General features: G+C 42.4%; 3 protein-coding genes across 7 annotated transcripts in view; 2 read left to right on the top strand and 1 right to left on the bottom strand.

Annotated features, from left to right (window-relative positions):
• Positions 1-10: 10 nt before the first annotated feature.
• On the bottom strand, positions 11-5625 carry LOC310998524 (uncharacterized protein). 2 transcript variants are annotated; one of them, XM_083988632.1, is made up of 7 exons: positions 5450-5625; positions 4927-5132; positions 4279-4495; positions 3994-4163; positions 3548-3697; positions 1591-1751; positions 11-1505 (listed from the first exon to the last, which is right to left on the bottom strand). In XM_083988632.1, the coding sequence occupies exons 2-7, from the start codon at positions 4971-4973 to the stop codon at positions 1069-1071; spliced, it is 1182 nt and encodes a 393-aa protein (XP_083844758.1). In that variant the 5' UTR covers positions 4974-5132; positions 5450-5625; the 3' UTR covers positions 11-1068. The 2 variants fall into 2 exon arrangements, with proteins under 2 accessions (XP_083844758.1, XP_083844757.1); XM_083988631.1 differs by having other exon boundaries at positions 4279-4467.
• Positions 5626-12623: 6998 nt separating this feature from the next.
• thumpd2 (THUMP domain containing 2) lies at positions 12624-17051 on the top strand (the record flags this gene model as incomplete). The annotated part of the gene is made up of 11 exons (XM_083987691.1): positions 12624-12740; positions 13345-13483; positions 13825-14298; positions 14429-14565; positions 14741-14818; positions 14909-14961; positions 15276-15363; positions 15809-15880; positions 15980-16094; positions 16469-16589; positions 16706-17051. The coding sequence occupies exons 1-11, from the start codon at positions 12630-12632 to the stop codon at positions 17049-17051; spliced, it is 1734 nt and encodes a 577-aa protein (XP_083843817.1). The 5' UTR covers positions 12624-12629.
• Positions 17052-18250: 1199 nt separating this feature from the next.
• LOC310998232 (mitogen-activated protein kinase kinase kinase kinase 3-like) overlaps positions 18251-21386 on the top strand; it is a 38438-nt gene continuing 35302 nt past the window's right edge. For all 4 annotated transcript variants that reach the window (XM_083988180.1, XM_083988179.1, XM_083988178.1 and 1 more), the window contains exon 1: positions 18251-18471. In XM_083988180.1, coding sequence (XP_083844306.1) covers positions 18373-18471 — 99 coding nt within the window. In that variant the 5' untranslated portion in view covers positions 18251-18372. The remainder of the gene's footprint in view (positions 18472-21386) is intronic.

Raw genomic sequence — 21386 nt, 5'->3', positions numbered from 1 at the left:
AATATTAATATTTCCACTTTATTACAAGTTGAGGTTTTACATTTACACTTGCAGGCTTGAGCAGGTGTGACGCACAGTGACAGATATTTCTATCTGTCACTCCACGGCGATTAGGAACTACAGAAATGTGTTTTGCCATGGTTACAGAGTGTGACTACAGAGCTCATCATTCACATCATCAAATATGATGTCTGTTTCAAAGGCGATCTCTCAGGGGAAAAATGAATTTGATTTGCACATATTCATCCCCGCCAGAGGCTGCGATCAGCACAGAGTTGGACATTTCTCTCTCTCTCTCTCTTGCTCTTTCGCCTCCGTATCCACAGCAAGGTAAAGGTGTTGCTAACGTGCTTAAAGTGGAAATTTGTGCCACACACACTGACAGTGACTTTGCACCATGTAATGTCACTTTTTTGCCTGATGTATCAGCATTACAAGCTTCTATGCACTGTGGGAATCTGAGGGGCTGTATAGATTTAACTCGCAGCTTATATGATCAGGGCCAAATTTAAAATGTCTCTCCTTGGTCCCAGAATCTGCAATTCAACTCCTGCTATTTTAGAAAACGGCAAAATATGCAACTATAACAGCACTGTAATCTTGGGTTTGCACAGATCATTGCCTAATTGTTGTCTGTAGCTATTTTGCTCTTGAGATTTGATGCTGACTTGTTAAGAAGAACCACACAATAAGCCTCTTAGCTGTTCTGGCTCAGCTAGTGCATCTGTCATATTCATCCTATAATTGTTCTGTGATTTTTATTTTTTATTTTTTTCTACTTTTCCTATTTTGTATTTTGGCACTGTACAAATACATACAAAAAAGTGTCCAACTAGAAATGAGTGGCACATACTTGCATAGATTTACTGAAACCAACAAACTTAACGTTATAAATAATCTTCTGTGCACATTTCTCCAAAACAAATGTGCAGACAAATCAGTTAAACCTGCCTTTCACCTTCTATCCAACAATAAATTACAGACAAGGTTCTGACATCCTTCATGTTTCTGAGTTGTTCCTCTCCAGTAGAGAGCTGACGTGATGTGGCTGCTGCCTGATCACTGCTTTTATGTACTTGGCGCTCTGTAAACACAGTGATCGAGGCTTTCCCCCGGCTGCGTCTCCACTATACTCATTTTCAAACTTTCATCTCTCTGATTGCTCTCCTCTCCTCTTCCTCTGCTCTCCGTCTCGTCTTGTCTGCGACCTCTGCCCCCGTCCTCTCTTTGCTCTGCATTTATTCCCCCTGCCCGCTCTTTAAGATGCACTCCGTCACTTTGTTCTGTCCCAGCTCTCACCCCTGTCTTGTTTGTACATCCTGGGAGAGTCCGCAGCGTTCGCAGATTGTCTCTCGCCCTATTAAAGTAGCTCTCCAGCTCGGCTACAGGGCCCTTCTCAGAGAACAGATGCTCCAAATATGCCTGGGCGTACTGATCTGAGGTGATCAGGTCCAGGTTAATGGAGGGCGACGAAGAGGTGTTGTCAGGTCCAGAGACTCTTTTCCCTGTGAAGAGCAACTTAGCTCAGTTAAATACAATGTGACTCAGACTGGCTCGAACATTTTTCTTGATTAGTGAAACAACGTCTACCTGTCTCTGCCTGCAAGGTGGACAGAGGGACGGTGACACTCTTTCCCATCTCTCTGTCTGTCACAGTGAGTCCTGTCATGGATCCCTCCTCTGGCACCTCGTCAGAGGGGTCATGAGCCCCACGACACTTCACAACACACACCGTAGTAGCTTTATATCTCCTGTAATGAAGACACAGTGGGAGGAATTAGTTGCATGGATATTAAAATAGACAGAAACATGGGTTGATCATATTATAATGATGAGATGTTGCTAGGATACTGGTTAAGAGGCTGTTGGTCACTGGGTTTAAAAACTCATTGATGAAACAGCTGTTTTGTCTTTCATGCTCACACGATGATGATTATATCATGACGGCAGCTTTTGTCTCTTCCCATCTGGATCTTTGCTGTGAAGCTAAAAAGTTTGGGGCTAGACTTTCCTGACAGTCTGATGAGCTTTTTTGTGTGTATGTGTGTTTTTTTGTTGTCAGATTTGGAGCGCGTTGGAAAGCTTGTCTTAAAGCAGACAGGCCGGCCCAGTGTGGCTGTGGTTTCCGCTGTCAGGTTTGCTTTATTACTGTAGGATCCTGCCTCCCCTCAAGTGTCTGTGTGTTTGCTGCCTGACAACACAAACTGAAAGTCAGTGTTTGTACTTGCACTATGTATTTTATTTGCATGCATGTTTTTCACATGCCTGCAAGGGTCCCAAACTCCAGCACCATCTAACGTGGCATATTTAATCCTCCTGTCGTCCTCCTGGGTCAAGGAAGGAAGGACGAAGGGAAAGAAGGAAAGAAGGAAGGGAAAAATGAAGGAAAGATAGATGGAGGGAGGGAACAGATTGGGTCAAAAAGGAAGGAAGAAGTAAGGACAAAGGGAAGGAAGGAAGGAAGGAAGGAAGGAAGGAAGGAAGGAAGGAAGGAAGGAAGGAAGGAAGGAAGGAAGGAAGGAAGGAAGGAAGGAAGGAAGGAAGGAAGGAAGGAAGGGGAAAATGATTGTGGAAAGAAGGAAGGGAAAAGGAAGGAAAGAAAGATGGAGGGAGGGAGGGAGGGAACAGATCAGGTCAATTGGGTCAAACAGGAAGGAAGAAGGAAGGAAAAGGGAAGGGGAAAAGGAAGGAAGGAAAGAAAGATGGAGGGGGGAACAGATTAGGTCAAGGAAGGAAGCAGAAGGATGGACAAAGGGAAAGAAGGGAGGAAGGAAGGAAGGAAGGAAGGAAGGAAGGAAGGAAGGAAGGAAGGAAGGAAGGAAGGAAGGAAGGAAGGAAGGAAGGAAGGAAGGAAGGAAGGAAGGAAAAGGGAAGGAAGGAAAAGGGAAGGGAAGGGAAAAGCAAGGAAGGAAAGAAAGATGGAGGGAGGGAACAGATTAGGTCAAAGAAGGAAGCGCAAGGATAGACGAAGGGAAAGAAGGGAGGAAAGAAGGAAGGAAAAAGGATTGTGGAAAGAAGGAAGGGAGAAAGGAAGGAAAGAAAGATGGAGGGAGGGAACAGATTGGTTCAAGTAAGGAAGGAAGGAGGGGAAAAGGATTGTGGAAAGAAGGAAGGGAGAAAGGAAGGAAAGAGGGAAGGATGGAGGAAGGGAACAGATTGGGTCAATTTGACCCAGAAGGACAACAGGAGAGTTTAAATCCAAGTTTCCACCAGCAAACAGCAGGGCTAGAGTGTACTTCAATGAGAGATCATCCTTTCCACCCTTCCTGACTTATAGGTCAGCAACAAGCAGGCATTTGTTCAAAGTGAAACTGAAGATTAGATTTGGAACCTAACCTTTCATCTCTGAGTCAAACATTAAGAAAAGAAGAGATGTTATTCTTGACTTGTAGCTCACTTTTTCTGCCATAGTGTACATAGTGTACAAGTACCCGACAGCCATTAGTGTTTCCCATGCAGTGTCTGATTTGGAGGCTGCTGCTGCCAAAGCAATGACAACTTTCAACTACATTTGATTGGTAGATTGCTGCATGTCTTAGTGTCTTACCTGTAAGCAGGGATGATCTGTGTCAGGTCTTCCATATATTGCTCCAGAACAGCCCTCGCAGACAGGGGCTCAACCTGACCCTCAAGTGCAGCCAGGTGAATCAACATCTGGGTGTGAAATGCTGCTGCACTGGCCCAGTACCTCAGAGACCTGGAGACGGAAGAAAACTCTAATAAGTCTTCACAGTTTTATATTTAAAAAGTCAAGTGTGTAATATATGTCAAGGTTTATTGGCAAAATCTGAATAGACTACCAATGAATATATTTGTATAAGTAGTAAGTAAGTAAGTAGTAAGATACATAATAGAATCTGAATGCTAGATGTCACTGTTTTCCCCTCATTTTACACACTGGACCTTTAAATCTGATTAAATAATACTATAATACTTTTGCTGCTGCTCTGCTGTGTGATGCCATCCTCTGTTTTTGCTATCGTATCCACTCACCTGGAGTCACAGGCTCCGCCCAGCATACAGGTCTTCAGCTGAGTCAGAGTGAGGCTGAACTGAGCCTCGAGTCTGACCGAGTCCTGGATCAGCTTGTTTTTGTCGTTCAGGTTGATCCTGCAGCGCTTCAGGTACTCCTCCATCACCTCCTGGAGCTCCCACACTCTCTGCTGTGGATGAAAATTATAGGATGTTTACATTTCTTGTGTTTGATTTTCAAATTTACCACAATAACAATAATTTACAGTAACTATACAAGGTTATCCCCCTTCGCCAGTTTTGTACCTGGCCAGATGACGACCCAGCTGACTTCCCCTTCGATGTCTGTCTCGATGTTGTGTGGACCATATCCATCACCATGGAGACCACTAATCCCACCAAGCCAGCCAGGCGTGGCTCGTCCGAGAAGGTCGCCAGTCGGCCAATCAGATCCTTCAGGTAGGTGGGCGCCTTGTTCCCAATGTTTCCCTGCAGCTGAGTGAGGAGAAATGAACAGAAACGCCTGTCTCAATGAAATAAAAATGGAAGGAGAGTTAGTTCTCCCTCTTCTTTTTAAGACCAAGTGTGAACAGCATCATTCTGTCATCATCCTATTGCTCTTTGTTGGCCCGCTGTATTGATTTGTGACCTCTTTATGATCCGAAACAGGACCTACACTGCTGATAATATGAGTGGTGCCTCATTTTACACCATCACTCCTTCTTAAGTGTGTCAAGGCAACATCATCTTTCTTTCCACTTTGGTTCATCTTCACCTGCACTTCACAACTCAGTGGACTTAAAGGTGAAATCGATGAGTCAGTTCACCCCCTCTGTCTTTATTTCAGGTCACCTAATGTTTTCTGCTCCCTCGGCCTCTCCTCAATATTTTTTTTTACTCGTGAGCAGAATAATCATCGCCCCCAATTCATCTCATCTTTTACATCTTATTAACCTGTTGCAGTTGTTCCTGGAGGCGGTCACGGCTGTCCGAGCTCTCATCACGATTAGTGAGGAGGCGGGGGTGGACGACTCCCAGGTCAGGCACGGCACCGCCCTCTGTCATGGCGTTGAAGAGGACAGAACCGACTGCATCCTTCATCTGAGAAAGATCTTCCTCTGAAGAGAATGCCTGGCCCATGATGATGTCTGTGTGTGTCTCTGTGAATAGTGACAAACAGGTAAATATTGTAAATATCTGATAAAAAGGAGACTTTGTACTGTAATAGAGCACATAAACAAACCTTCAGCAGTGAGCAACTAGTACCAAAAGTGAATCAGTGGTGAGTACAGTGAATGGGGCTGTTATTTTCTTTTTTACATAATCATACACATCCCATGATACATATGGCCTTAAGGGTTTTAAACACAAGTGGTGAGTGTCTTACAGTCTACACACAATCAAAGGCAGATGCAAAACAAAGCACATTTATGTTCCTTCATCATACCAACAACAGGACATAACATTTCCCAAATACCTCAAAAACAGCAGCTTAACATTTCACACTGTGAGTCCAGCAGCGTTTCAGTCGCATCTAATCTCTCTCTGTCACTGCAGCGAGCTAAGTTTCAGCCAGTCATGCAGCCAGTCGGTCGGCCCCGGCCTGTGTTGTTTTCTCTTCACCTCCCTGCTTCCTCCTCTAGCCCCCGCCTGCTGCAGTAAAGAGATTATTCAAGACAACACAGCAGCAAGAGTGTAGCTCAACAGTAAACCTAGACCTCCCCCTAGCCACTGAGATGAGGAAATGCAGCCGCTGTGAAACGGTTTGTCACGTCCTCAAGGCCAAAGATCCTCAGCCTGTTAAGATTTAGTCCTACTAATCTCCATCTGAGAGGGGTTTTTGTTGCCTGTCTCTGCTGTTGCTGCTGCACAGAGAATTAAAACCTCAGAGAATAGTTATTTTTCACTCTTTCTTATAATGTTATCTTGAATTGAATGCATGATAGTGAAATTAAACTAATCCTTCTTGTGCTGGAGGCGAGGGGGGGCTCCCTGAAAGAAACCAAAGGTCATTGAGAATGAAAGTAATAGCTGCAAACTCTTTATGGCTGTGTCAAACGTTGAGAAAAAAAAAGAAAAAAATAGGCCAAGGGCTTTCAGCTTTTTTTATTTAGCTAAATGGAACAGTGGCCTTGGTGGTGGTGTGATGTTGACTTTTTTTTACTTGATAAAATATGGGGCAAGGGGATTTGGGATTTTATGTAGTGTGAGAGATGTTCTTTGTTAACTGGGACAAGGGCTTGTGCACTGTCAGGCCTCAGAGTTTCTGTAGCTAAATGAAATTTCCCACACAAGCGTTTTTGGACCATTGTTCAGGTTAATGTGGACGTTTCGTCTTTCAATCATTTGAATTAAGGTTGCAGGATCTTTCACTTTGTATTATAAACTGTATTTCAATTTATTATATTCAACTTCTCCTTTACAATCAAGGGTTCAGTTATGTAATGTCACTTTAACAAGCAGATTTCTTTTCTTTTTTTTTCTTTCTGCTAAAAGTATAGAAGCCATTTCAAGTGCTGTTATACTTTTATATTGCTTAGCATTGCAAGGTGGAGGGACTTGGAGATTAAATCAAAGCATCAAATGACTGTGCAACTTTAAGAAGGTCGTTCTTTGTGAATCCTATTGTTTTGGTTTCTCTGGCATTGTCACTGTTCTGTCTTGGTTCAGTCCCACTGCTTCTGTTGGCCTCATTTCCAGACACAGCAGGCAGCAGCTGTTTCTCTGAGTGCTACCTGTCCTGCTCCAAACAGCACAAAGCCAAAATTAGCAACTAGCTTGTAAACAAAGTGGAGCATTTAGCTGCTGAAGAGTGAGATGTGTCCCTAAGGAGTTGGTTGAGAGACTAAACCACAGCTGAGTGAATATTGGCCTTATAGCAGCGACTTACAGCGATTGCTATTGCTCTGTTAGAGACATGGCTAACTCCTCCTGCCCAGTTTTCTAGAAATGTTTGTCCAATAACCAAAACTGTATCTGTTATGTTTATGCATTTAAGCAGATAAACTAAACTGGTTTAAACCAAATTAAATAACAGACCTTTTTATTGTGAAATCTGAGGTGCACATGATAATTATCTGTAACTTTGTACGGCAGGCTGACACGGTACATTTGGCATTTGACAATGACGTGTTGGTGTTTAAAAAATTGAAGACAGTGAACCTCTGAGTCGCTCACTTGCAGCACGAAACACCACACATGGACCAGCACACACACTTTTCCTCATTTCTGTCTCCTCCCCCCTCCTCTCCCTTTCTCTCTCCCTGAGCATCTTCCTCTCCCACCACTCTGCTTCCCAGCCTCCTGCTCTTCCCCATTTCCCTCGTTATTGTTGATTTTGATAGCTTCTGTCAGTTTGATGCAGTGTTTACCGGTTTAGCTCTGCGGCTGGAAGAGAACGTGTATTTTTCTCTTCCCCTCTCTCATGGTCTCACTCTCGCTCCGCTCCGCTCTCTCCACGGATGTTTAGCCCTTTTGACACACCTCACAGTCCTCTGAAAGCAGTAAATATTTAAATGCGCTCACATCACAGACGTACACACATATTGGCAGTCAGAAACGCACATGGAGGCATTCATTCACACATGCACGGTGAGGTGGAGGAAATTCAGTGGTTCTCCTCTGTCTCAGATGTTTTCACTCTGTCTCATCGTAAAGGTCTCATTTCCATCTGACAGTGAAGTTAAGATTAGAGGAAAGAAAACTGAAGTGGTGATGGGGGGTTGGGGGGGTTAGGAATGAAATGATGACAGAAGAGAGATAGGAAAGAGGAGGGTGGATGGAGTCAAGAAGAGGAAAGACAGGTGGATTCAAGGCACACACTGTTGTGTTTCCATCACTTTGAATGGCATCACATTGATTACATCAGTTCCCTGGGGAAATACCTTTACCTTAATCCTAACCACTATACTTGTCTTGCCCAAACCAAACCCCGTCCTAAACCAGAACCTGAAAATAAACGTAGACGTAACCCCTAATCTGTAATCCGAACTCTAGTCTACCCCTAATCTAACCTTAATCTGAGCCTAAACGCACCCTACAATTAAAGCAATTCAAAAAATTACATCATGGGGACTTGAAAAGTTCTAATTTCAGTTATGAAATATACAGTAACATTGTGTGAATGCATGTGCATGTAGGATTAATATCAGCAACTGAGCACAGTCCTGACCCTTATCCTGCCAGTGTCCACCAATTAACTACCTTATTTTGGAAAATTGTAGCCGACCTTGTTGTGTGCTGATCTCTTTTCTAATGTGTAAAATCAACAATAACAGGTCACTGTAGCTGATGGTAACAATGTTCACATGGCTAAAATGTCACAAAGCCCCCATGACTTGATCTTTGCAAAGCGTCACACATCGCTGGGTCTTCTGCAGCACATGAAGTTGCCCACTTGTCTTGGCAATTGTTAAATTTGTTGTCCCATGACCTAGCTACAAAAGTTAAGATGGGAAATTGCCAGGTCTTGGTCTCACCCCAACATTGTGCATTAAAAATATTGAGGGGAACAATTACTAAATGGGAGGAGGAGGAGGAGGAGGAGGAGGAGGAGGAGGCGGCGGCTGGGACGCTCACTCCCTGAACAAATTACATCATGTTGTCATACTGCAGAGCTGCTCTGACTCCTCATTTCTTTGTAATAACTTAAACTCCGCTTCATTTTCACTCCGTTTGTTAATTATTTCGGTCAATAAATGGACTTCTGCCAGGTTGAGGTCAAGTGTCTGTGCACACTGTTTACATTAATGTCCCCTTCAAACCTCATCAGCCTTGAGCTCTGCATAAACACTTAGTAACCAAGGTTGCACTAATTAGTTCAATATGATGGAGTAGTGAAACAAAGCCACCGTGTGCCCCCCTCCATGCATTAGCATTAATCTGTTTATCTGTTTCCCTCCATTTCTTTTTCTCTCACTTCTGTGCCTCTTTGCCTTCATCATTATTTCTCCTCACCCCCCTCTCTTTTCCTCCACTCTCCCCTTCCCATCTTCCTCGTCTGCACCCCCCCCCCCCCCCCCCCCTTTCTGTATTTATCCTCCTTCATCCGATCATTTATGGGGTGTGGAGCGGAATAAAAACAAGTTTAATGTACAGTAATATATCATTCCATGGCTGGTGTGCCAGACGGCATCCATTTTGAGAAGCTGTTGTGTTCATTTAGCAGCAGTGGAGCTAATTATTGCAAATGGCAGCTGTTGAAAGGAGTATTAATGTCTCCTTTCTACATGGATACGTCCAATATTATGGGCTGATGAAAAGTAGTCCTGGGATTTTACTCTAAAAAGAGCGAGAGTGACAGAGAAAAAGTGAAACCTGAATAGTGTCTCGTTAGGTAAAAGCCCCATAAAAGCAACTTTGATTTTAATCAAAACTGACCTTGACTGTACAAATCAGCGTTCATCTTACAGTCCAATAAAGATCATATGTGGAGCATTTTAGAGTAATGGGGCCTCTGCAAGATGCTGGATGTAATGAGCCACAGTGTGTCCAGAGGTCGGATGAACAGAGGGATTGTTATGGAAACTATTTGATATCCGAAAGAAGGGAAAAAACATTCAGGCATTTTTTGTTGCTGTTTTTCTGGGAACCAACAACACAGACTGACAAAAACAATTTGTCAAATAAATGAAATGAAGCAAAAACATTTTCCACTGTGGGGATACAAATAACATAGTGCGAGTGCATATGACATAATCCATAATTGATAACATAAGGAAAAAGGATCCATCTACTACTAATATGGTGAGTTACCATTGTAGATGTTAGCACTGAGCTCTGTTTAAACCTAATTGGAATTGGTAATGATAACCCTACAAGAAAAATACTTTTTGGTACATTTGGGCATTTGTAACACCAAGCACTTAGGCTACACATTAGCAGGTTAGCAGGTTATATTCAGTCAAATGTTCAAGGTGAAAGGTCATTTCAACTTTTTGCTTACTCTCTAACAAATGTACAGGAATCTTTATCATCCATTTTCATTCACTATCCGCTTGCCTCCCGTTCTCATCTCGACATCAACATTGCCCACAATTTCTTTAGAGTCCTTAGAGTGTGGCAGAGAAAAGGAAGATTGGCAACTATGAAAAAATAAATAACATCCTTCAAATGTCTATAAAAAGGTGAGGGAAGAAATAGGCTTTGAACAAAGTGCCATAAAGGAACAGAAAGCCAGAGAAACGCCAAACAGATGTTGAAAAACAGAAAAAGATTGAGAGATGGAAAATGTGGGGGTGAAACAGCGACTGATGGAGGAAAGGAAGGATGAAATAGGTAAAAGCGGCTAAGAAATGAAATTGACAGCTGGGGCTAAGCAATAGAGACTCTGAGGGTCTCCAATCCTGATAGGAAGTGAATTGGGAGAAAATAAGAGAAATGAATGACTAGTAATAGGTTGGAGATGCGGAAGGACTGAAGGCAAAGAGTCACACTCAGTGGAAAAAATAGATGGATGTAGTGTTGGAATAGGTTGAAATGGAAGAGCACTCTACTGAAAATGAGAATGATAAAGTGGGGATGTTGAGGATTGGGGGCATGGGGTGAAGTGAAAGAAATGCAGAGCATATTAGACGTTTCCTGTCCTTTCAACCATGAGATTGAGGCACTGCTGCCTCTTTGCAGTTCAGAGGTGAACAGCTGGTGCAGTTTGCAGAGGCAGAGTTTGTCATTGTTCAGGTTTTAGGTCAAGGTTTTTTTTGTTTGTTTGCCTGCCCTTTTTGATTGTTCAGACACTGCATCTTATAGAAATTCTTTAGGTCGTAGTGTGAACTTTTATGGCTTTCTTTTCTTCTTGCTGAGTCGGGAGGCTAGTTACCCTAGACATGGTTCCCTCTTGGCTTATTGTTGTAAAAGCCACTGAGTCAGGTGCATAATGGTAGCACCTCCATGTCCCTGATCTCAGCTGACTTGGGTTTAGTTTTGGTCTGTTTCTTTTCAGTACTAGATGCATATTATTTAAACCTGTAGAATATAAAGGAATCTGGCATACTTGATTTTGCAACATGTCACAATGAACATTTCTAATGCCCCTTGAAAGATATCGTTTTCTCCCATCTCGCTGTCTCTGCTATTGTGTTTGCCACAAAACTTTTGAGATTTATGCACTGCTGGATTTCTACTTTGATCCCTCCAGCCACTTAAGACTCACAGTTACTCAGCCAAATGTCACTGAAAGAGAAAGAGTAGATTCTTTGTGAGGCTGGGGGTGCTTCAGTTGGTCTCACAGATCCAAATCAGCAACAGGTGCCCAGCCCATGATCCTCAAGAGGACAATCTCTCTGATCTTAAGGCTGGCAGAGATTTTACATAGAGTCATTGTGTTGAATTATGTAACTTCAAATTCCTGACGTAGGACTTTGTCAGACTATGTGGTATGTTAGTTAATCTTCTTCACCTTTATTTTATACAGGTGGTTTCTTTTTGTCCTTTACACAAATTCTGATTTACAGTGGATTGGTGGAAGGATAAGTCAAGTTTTATATGGTTATAGTCAGCTGCCAATTAGGCTACTCATCTGGAAATGTAACATACCTTTATATAATTTGATTTGTTTGTGTTTGTATACTTGTACAAGGGGATAAAAATCCTCACACGCTGAGGCAATATTACATCAATCTTAAGTAATACTCATGTTTGCTGTTATATAAATATATGTCCTTGCCATAACTCTTTATATTGTTATGAGCGTGCACAACAAAGTGGCAGGTCACACCAGTCCTGTCAGCGTTTGAGAAGTTTATGGGACAAGGCGACAAGCAGAACGCGCCTTCATCAACTGAAGTAAGGGGATTAAATATGTTTGGGGTCATTAAAATGTCGAACAGAGAAAAGAGGGGAGATTAAAAAGTGTTAGGGAGCGTGTGACCGAGCAGGAGGAGAGACACAGATAAGAAAGGGATTTAGTGAGTGAAGTGTTGAGACACAGATGGAAGGAGGATCTGACTTCAACAGATAGAGGGGGAAAAGTCAGAATTGTGTGGAAGCGGTTTTTGCTGCTGAAGGGTTTATTAGAGATTTCCTTGCAGCTTTGGGAAAAACACCTGTTCAGAGTTGCCTCTGGGTACTACACTGCAGCAGAAGTGTGTGTGTGTGAGTGTGAGTGTGCGTGTTTGTGTATCTGCCTGAACCAGTGTGTATTTAATGTGTGCACTTGGGCATTTGTGGTTTGTTGATGTTTTGTAGAAAGTTTCTCCCTGTCTGAATACCTAATGTTGTCCTAGAGGCAGTTGAGTAATAAAAGGAGTAGCTATGCATGTGTGCTGATAAGAGCTTTCAATTCAGCATTATTAAAATGAAATGAAGCATAAGATGGAAAAAATGCTTGTTGTGCTGTCGTCACAAATTAGCATATTGTTATTATTATTGAAAAGGGGGAAAAAAACAATGTGAATAAATCTGAGCGCTGGTGACACATCATTGCATTCAGGCTGTGATAAATGTTACGATTAATATGTCCTACTTACTAGATTGTTTCCACTTTTCTTTCTTTTTTGCGCTAGTGCTAGAGAGACCCCTACTGGTCAAGACTACACACTGCAGCCTGATGATGACGTATTTCCGTTTCCGTTGTAAACAAACATTCCAATATGGCGGGCTTTTACCCGTAGATGCGAGCGTGTCTTGATATTGAACACGTTTTACGACATAATAAAAAAATGACAGAACCGGGAGACGACGGCGGGTTAGTGCGGTACTACTGCACGGCCGGTAACGGGATGGAGCCGTTCGTGACCGACGAGGTGAAGAGGAAGCTGGCAGCCGAAGATGTACGTATTTAGTCAGTATGAGTGAGCACACTAACCCCCTACTCCTCATCTATTTTCAGTCTCCTTTCTCAGCATTAAGTGGGAAGTTTTGATATCAGGTTTCACGACATTAAAGATTATTATTTTTCAGCTTGCTTCATGCTTGCTTCATGAGTCAACAGCTAACGTTTGTCTCAGTTTTTCTGTTGCTGCCCCCTCATTATTATAAACACAGTAATGTCACTCAAACGACACGAGCTGTTTACGTCTCTAAAGTTGTTACATGACAAATCCTGTCGTTATAAACATTTAAAATTGTGTGATAGTGTGTAATACTACTTACACTGACTGAGCGCTTTGTTAGGAAAAACACGCTGCCTGCTACTGGGTAGGTGAGGTTGGTTTCCATGGAACCCTGACGTGATTGCGTCACGTCATTGCTGCGCATTCATGCTGCTGTTGGGTTGATTAGATCCTCCAATGTTAAAAAAAATTCTGCCAAAATCAACCAGGTAATGTTAGTGCTCAGAGTTTGATTGAAGGTTTCTCAATTGGATAATAACTGTTGCTTTTTGTAAAAGACTTAAAACACCAGCTTTCTCTTTTTGCTCTTGTGTGTGTCCAGGTGGCTCAGATGACGGGTAAAGTGTTGTTCAGCTCCTCCGCCAGGATGGACAGACTCATTCAGCTGAAGGCAGCAGAGAGGCTCTTCCTCCTCTTGAAACATGACCCACCTGTGCAGCTGTCGACCCACAGCAACCGAGGTAAGCAGCCTGACACATTTACAGATACCTACTACCTACCTATACACTGATACCTATAATGAAAAATAACATAGCATATCTCAGGTATTATGTCAGGCTTTCATCCTTCTTCTTAAATTTGTTAGAATTTCTAATTAATTCGTCTAGTGTGTTTGTGTATTTTCTGTTTTAGTTTATCTCATCAGAAAAATGTGGTTTTTAATTTGATGAATGTCCCACAGTTACTGCCATGACTCCATAATCTATATAGTTGAAAGAGAAATCACAAGGAGAAACCTGACTTCATTCACTTTAATCTGCATTTTTGACTTACTGCTTGTGTTCTCTGTGCTACTCAACAGCTAAGGCAGTGTCTGTGCTGCAGTCCAGACTGCTGGGTGATAAGAATCAATGGACCAATGCTGTAGTGACTTGGAGCCGCCTGCAGGGGGAGCTGGTCAACAAGAGAAGCACTGAGAAGACAGTGAGCACAGCCCTGGCGGTGAAGAGGAAGGCAGAGGAGGAGGAGGGGAGAGGGAGTGAAGAACAGAGGGAAGAGGAGGAGAAGTGCAATGTGGAGACTGGAAAGAGTACAGGAGAACAGAGTGGGGAGGAAGAAAATGGAGCTGAGACACTGGAAAAGAAGAGAAAAAGAGAAGAAAAAATCGACAGAGAAACCGGTTTAGTTGGAGGCCAGACACTGGGGAAAAAGATGAAGAGGGATAATGAAGAGGAGTCTGATGTCCATGTAACAACAGGGATAGACCATGATGTTGAAAGCGGCTGCATGAAAATACATAACATAGAGGATTGTACTCAGGAAAATATGGAACAGGGTAATCATATTTTTTTGTTTGTTTTATTCTTACGTCAGCGATCATTAATTTACTTTTTGAGGCTGGCATGTTCTCCTCCCCTTTGCTAATATCTTTTTTTTTTCTTTACATATTTTTCTCTGTAATTAAGTGAAGGCAACTGGACGAGAAGATAAGCCTCTACTGCAACCCGGCAAGATCAAACCAGAGATTACCTCCTCTGCCCCCGTCTCTTTCAGGATCAGCTGCAAGTGTACTGGATCTTTGACTCGGCACTTCAGCACACAGGTAGTGGAAATTAAAATGCATGTGACCATCTTTAAAAAATCTTGCAAAAGTCGCACATTTGATCACTGTGATCTCTCCATCAAATTGTCAAATGGACATACAGAATACCCCAATACACACATTACTATATGTTCAGAGGAATAATGTGTGTGTGTGCAAAATATATTTACCACAGGAGGTGAGCAAAGTGATTGGAGTAGGTTTGAGCAGGCTGCTGGGCTGGAAAGCTGATCTGAAGAACCCACAGCTGGAGGTAAACTTGGCTGTGTTCTTCCTGTTGGTTTCTGCTCTCATGTCTGCCCTTGAAAATGACAGATCATCAGTTTCTGGTTCCTTTCTGCAGGTAAATGTTTATTTGAGTGATGACCACTGCCTACTGGGGATTCCACTGACCAGGTAATTGACTGAAACTTCCTCTCTACACTGAAAGAATAAGACTTTGATCAAAGCTAATCTACTTAAATTCCACGTAATGTTGTGCTTTCTCTGCTGCAAGTTCAACTCATTGTCTTAGTTTCTGTAATATTTGGATCTGTGGCCAACAACCTCACTTAAAATTTCTCGCCAACAGCAGGTGCTGATGACATATCCAAATATTTGAGGAATTGTGGATTTAGACATGGTAGAGGGTTGTAGACCTGTGTCTAATTGTAGATTGTTTTGATTTAATAAGTAGTCGTGTTAATATGAGTCTCATTCTTTTCCTTCAGGTTACCTCTGGCTAACCGCAGCTACATTAAAACCACAGGACTGAGGTCTACAGTATCCTGGGCTATGGCCTCACTGGCTGACATACAGGTATCAACACATACACCTCTTTGTATGTCTGAGGCTGTAATCTTTACTGTGTATGTGGCTCATTGAATCTATGAGGAAACCACTTTATGATGTATACAGCAGCTTTTATGTATGTAAATCAGAAAGCATCATAACATGATGCAAGCAAAGGGTTCTGCTGTCTTTGTTGTAGACAAATTCACAGTTTGTCTTTGTTTCACCATTGTGCTGATAAAGCATGGCAGATCTAGACTGATTAAAAGTGACCACTCAGCCTTAAAGCTGCTATAGGCTACTAAAGCTGTCCTCATTGTCGAACTTGTAGCTCAATCTATGGTTGTCTAGAACTCGACAGTCTTTGTTCTGAAGTATTTGCATGCTCACCGGTTGGACTGTGATGTAATATTGCTTTACAGTCACCGTGGCACTGTGACTAACGACACTGTATGTTATCTCCTGTTCCCAGCCAGGTTTCTGTATAGTCGACCCAATGTGTGGGGTGGGGACCATCTTAATAGAAGCAGCACAGGAACACAAGGTCTGGACAGAGAGCTATGTAAATGCACAAAATACATAACATTGAATTGAAACACCACTATTACAATCTGATGTCTCACTATTTCTGTGGGATGTTCAGGCTGCCCGTTTCCTGGGTGTGGACATTGATGATAGACAGCTGCAGAAGGCCAATGAGAACATTGAGTTTGCAGAGCTGGGAAACACTGTACAGCTGCTGAAGGCTTCATCTATGGGTAAGACACGAGTAATGATGCCATCAAATCTGTTACATTAACTTTTGACTTGAACTTCATGTTCGTATCCAGAGTGTCCAAAGGTGTGTGCTCCTGTATAATCAATTTAAATTTGAAGTTGTTTAGAGGGGTAGTAGAAAGAGATGAAAATATGAGCTTACATGAATATATAAAATCATCACTAATTCCTTGACACGCACTTTGAAATGCAGTTGTTTAGAATATGTTTCCTTGTGTGGAGATGTCTTCCTTTTGGATCTGTGTGTAGCTTTTAGAGATCAAGCTCCATTTATTTCAGCAGTGGGAGTGAGAGGTGAGCGTGAACCCTTGCTGTGCTAAATTACCTGTTGCTGCTTGTCTTCCCTCCTCTGCAGAGCTACCTCTGGCCAATGACAGCGTGGATGCTGTGGTGTGTGACCTGCCGTTTGGCAAGAAGTTCGGCACCAAAACAGACATGGCTGCCAACCTGCCAGTCATTTTGACTGAGATGGAGAGGTCGGTTCAATAAATAACATAGTTTACTGATTCGTGTCTGTATGTGTTCATGTGCTGTGCATAATTCGTAGCCTGAGGAAATAAGAAATTAATTTGATTCATGTTTATGTGCCTAGAGTCCTCTGTGTTGGTGGTACCCTGGTTCTCCTCCTGAGTCCTCAATTATCCTGTGTCCTGAAAAAACTCCTGACACAAAAAGACACTCAACCAACATCTAACCAGGGGGCAAAACCTCAAACGGGAACACAAGACTGCAGATCTCCTTCTCTATGTCCCACAAAGAAACAGACTTTCCAAACCCATCAGGTTGTGAAATCCTCACCTACTCAGGAAACAGACACACACCCTGAGGTACAGCACAGTGCGCCTCCACCACTGTCCTCTTTGAAGCACCAGGCAACTCTGAGGGTCAGTTTAGGAGCAATAGATGGACTTATCCATAAATATATCAAGATACTGTAATGGAAGTCACATTTAAAAGTTTAAAAGTTGTTTATTTGATTACTTATGAAAAATAAGTAGTTATAATGAAACGCCATGCTGTAAAGTGACTACTCTGAAACATGATTTTATTTTTTTATTACTGTTTTTTACCACAAATGTTTTGTAGAAATATATATTTTTAAGAAACCATGAGAAATGTTGAGTTGTTTGTGAGCTATGGAAGTTGCATGAGCGACAGATTGAAAGGTAAATTATTCTGTAACCTGTCAGGAGTACACAAGCCCAAGCCTGTCACTTCCTACTCAAGATTTAAAATGGTTTACAGATATAACAGATTGTCAAAAGGCTGAGTAGTTTAGCAAACATTATTCAATCAACTTGTATTTGGCTCCTGAGAAAAACTCATCTGACCAATAAGATTTCAGACCAGTGTCAGTATTTGTTCTTTTTCTACTACTGTATATTTTGGAAGATTTATTTCCTTTGATAATAAAATGAGATTACAAAACTCGTTGTGTTGATGTTACATATACAGTATGTATGGAATTTATGTCATATTCCCCATTAGCTAGTGTCTGCTGACAGAGATACAGCAGATTGTGGAAAATGCGGCTTTGAGGCAAATTATGAAAATGGCAGAATTTAGCCTCTGGGGGCCACATATCACTATTTTCCTCTCTGTTGCTGTAAGGCGAGTCGTAACTGTAAAGTTTTCCGTAATGGGACTTTTGTCCAGCTTTTATAACAGATCCCATCAACTGAATCACAATGTTGCCATCTGCCGCTGTTTAGCCCTGCTTAGCCCAGTTTTACATTTGAAAGTCTAGACAAGGCCACACCGGGCTTAGTGTTTTCATTCATTTCACCCTCAGCTGTAAACTTCCTGTGGTTTTTTTTGTTGGTTGTCCAGATTAGGGTTATTGCATGGATTTACACAGGAAATGAAATCTACATAGGGTTGAATTAAAATTAGGTCTAAAGGGTTGTTCCACTGTTATTTTAATGACTGTTTTAATTTTTAATTTACATACGTTAATAAATGAGTAAGTGGTTTTTCCGTTGTTTTGTTGTTTCAGTTTTACACCACACCATATTAAAAGGAAAAACACAAATATCTCAAGTACAATAGCCCCGTCGCTCCGGCCAGCCTCCATGGAGAGGGAAGGCCATCATGTCCACTGCGCATGCGCAATGCGCATTGGAAGCCATGTTGGAGCTACACTTGAGTCGGGCTGGGATTTTCTGACGCCGTATGTTTTTCTTAAAATATCTGTGTTCGTACGTTGTCGGGGGTTCGTCAACTGTGCGCGATCGATCGGCGCCGTAATCGGCAGTGGAAATGATGAACTCCAGTGTCGACCTGTCCCGGCGGAATCCGCAGGAGGATTTCGAGCTGATCCAGAGGATAGGAAGCGGCACATACGGAGATGTGTACAAGGTAAAAAAACTGCAGTGAGGGAAGAAGCAGCGGCCGAGTTCCTTTATCGGACACAGAGAGGAGGGGGGGGTGTTAGACGTTTATGGCTGATTTACAGGCTTTTGTTTGTGGCGCATGCATGTGTGTTACCAAAACAGCGGAAAAACTCAACACTGTAGCTATTCACAACAAGCAACCTTTAAAAAAAATACCCATCTTTGTTCGTGTTGGTGTTTACTGATGGCAGTATGTAATCGGCTACTCATACACCTAGCAGGTTCCATTATCGGACACAGCCAAGGCTGCTCTTCTCTCCGCTTATGTTTTGTGTGTGCGTGTTATTGTTTTGGCCTTTCTCCACCGACTATTTACCGACAACGTCTTTCACATATTTTAAATGTTTTTACAGTAGCTACATTGCCTTGGTGCTGAGAAATCATCATAAATAACCCAAGCTAGCATTGACGTTTACTGTAAACCTTCACTAACGGAAGGCTACGTTAAATCTGTATTTGTCGACCAAAAACACAAAATAAGTACGAATAGTTACAAAGAAATCGCGACATGTCTGCTCACACATCGTCAACTGTGGCCGTCGTCTAAACATTATAGCGAATAGCTAACGTTAATATTGGAAAAATAATGATTTTATTTAGACATGTCCGATAATAGACGTTTAGCCTTTAGCTGTCCGACAACGGGCGCAGCTAGTCTGATTAGCATCAAGAAGCTAACGAGGCTCTTTTAGCTGAGGGAGCCGTGGGAACGTTTTTTTTTGACAACATGTCAACAAGCAGTGATTTGTTACGTGCACGGGAGCACAAACTAAACCCATAGGGTCACCATTAGCGAGGAGCCAGCTGCAGAATTAGTTAAAAGTGCCTCCTCGGTTGTTGTTTTTCTTTGCACCTCTGACAGAGACTGACAGCTGCCTGGCTGCCTGGAAACTGGAAATCCAGTTTTGGCTAAAGGCGCAAAGGGGTTGAGCAAGCTGCAACAACACCGCCACCAAGAACCCGTAATATCGAGCTATTGTTCATAATCACATTTCGACATAAGTAAGGATTAGTCACACTTTTTCTTATTAAGGAACTGAGGTGTTTTTTTCTGCGTGGCCTTGTAGCTGTTTTCTTTTGGTCCCACACTTTCTCCTCGGCCCGGGCCCTGTGTTTGGATGATCCAAACGGGAAGCCAGTTCCTGAATTACCAACCCAGCTCCATCGCAGTCAGATGGATTGGTATCACCTATTAGCAATTGCAAGTCATATTTCTAAAGTTGCACAGTTGAGAAAACATTGTGTGAATGCTCTAAGGTTGTTTCATGTAAAATTTATGATACCATCCCAGGGAGCTGTGAAGTAAAGCTGCAGTACAAAACAAATGCCATCCTGCAGGATTAGATTGCTATAAATCCTCGGCTGAGTGCTTCAGACATAAGTAGAGTCAGTCTATGATTCTATAATAACACTACAACATATAGGACATGCCTAATGTCTGATAACCCCCAGGGAAAGCATGCAGTGCTGGTATGAAAAAGAGGTATTGATTGAAATATTAAAGTGATTTTTTTTCGAAGCTGCTCTATAGTCTATACTGTTTATCAGTCAGGTTATGCAAGTTGATTAGTATAGCCACTCTCAGCTCTGTAGTTGTTTGTGTTGCAGTCGCTTTGTTGTGGAATTTGATTTCACTGTTATGTGAGAGAGAGTGGGAGAGAGAGAGACGGAGAGAGAGCTTTTGGCAGAGAGGAGATTCATTAAATGCTTTAATAGGACTAGATGATGTTTGGTTAACCTCCAGAGTCTTTGTGGTAATTACAGGAACATAAAGTATCCAAAAGGCCAGAGATGTGACAGATTTCAGGTCCTTATGAACTCACAGCTTCTATTACACACCTGTACTTTCTAAACACCTTGCTCTCTGTCATCATTTCATTCCATTATTGTGTGTTTTTTTTTCCATATTGCACCCCTCCATGCTGTGTCTAATCTTGTTTGTTTCTAAATTTAAGTCCAGTATCTTTGCCTAGTTGCAGGCAGATAGGTCTGACATAATCTCTCCACCAGGCTGGCAGCTCAGAGCGAACTCGTCTGCTTGATGTGTCACAAACGGGCAGCTGATTAATGTCCACTCCTATAAACAATTATCAAGGCTGGAAACCACGCTGCGATCATGCAACATAAACATAACAGAAAGAGTTTTCATTTCTCGCTTGTTGCTTTATTATGTAACTGATGCTCTGCGTCATGGGAACAACAGAAGTTTTGCTGAAGGACACTTGGGGGTGGGTGGGGGGGTGCTCAAACCTGAAACCTCTGGATTAAAGGTTGTGCTTCCAAGCAGCGGGGCTCTTGGTTAAACCTCACAGTGATGCCTATATTTGGTTCTACCGCTGTGTGAAAATCTGTGGCTCGGACAGGAATGTTTGAGCAGGAAACAAAGTGTGAACTCTAGCTAGCTTGTTTTCTCCTCTGTTTGTGGCCCTGCCTCTTCTCCCTCTGTCTGTTATGAGTTAGGAGGATCTGCAGCAGTAGGAGGGTCGGTGGCTCATGGTGTGACAGGCCCACTGACCACGAGATCACAGGTTTGATCCTCCAGAGAGGGTGCTTGTGGTGCCGAACATTAGATTTTTTTTCTTTTTGTGAGGGAGGTAGCAATATTTGCTTCATCCTGCCAATACTGTGTGCTGATGGTGCCCATAAAATGATGCAATGATGATCATTTTTAGGTGATAGACTTAGTAATTTCCCTCAGGAATGTGTCCTTAGCAGGGAGTAAAATACTTTAACCGCATTTAGGTCATTCAGTAGCACCAAAACTCCCCATTCAGACTCTAATGAAAATCTCCAGCTGCTCCTTAAGGCAGGGTGAGGCAGGGTGAAATTGTACAGACACCCCACGGGCGATGTGGTAAAGAAAAAGGACAAAAGAGCATT

The sequence above is a fragment of the Trachurus trachurus genome (assembly GCF_905171665.1).
Source record: "Trachurus trachurus genome assembly, chromosome: 15".
NCBI classification, from domain to species: Eukaryota; Metazoa; Chordata; class Actinopteri; order Carangiformes; family Carangidae; genus Trachurus; species Trachurus trachurus.
This window is presented reverse-complemented; position numbering and strand designations above follow the sequence as displayed.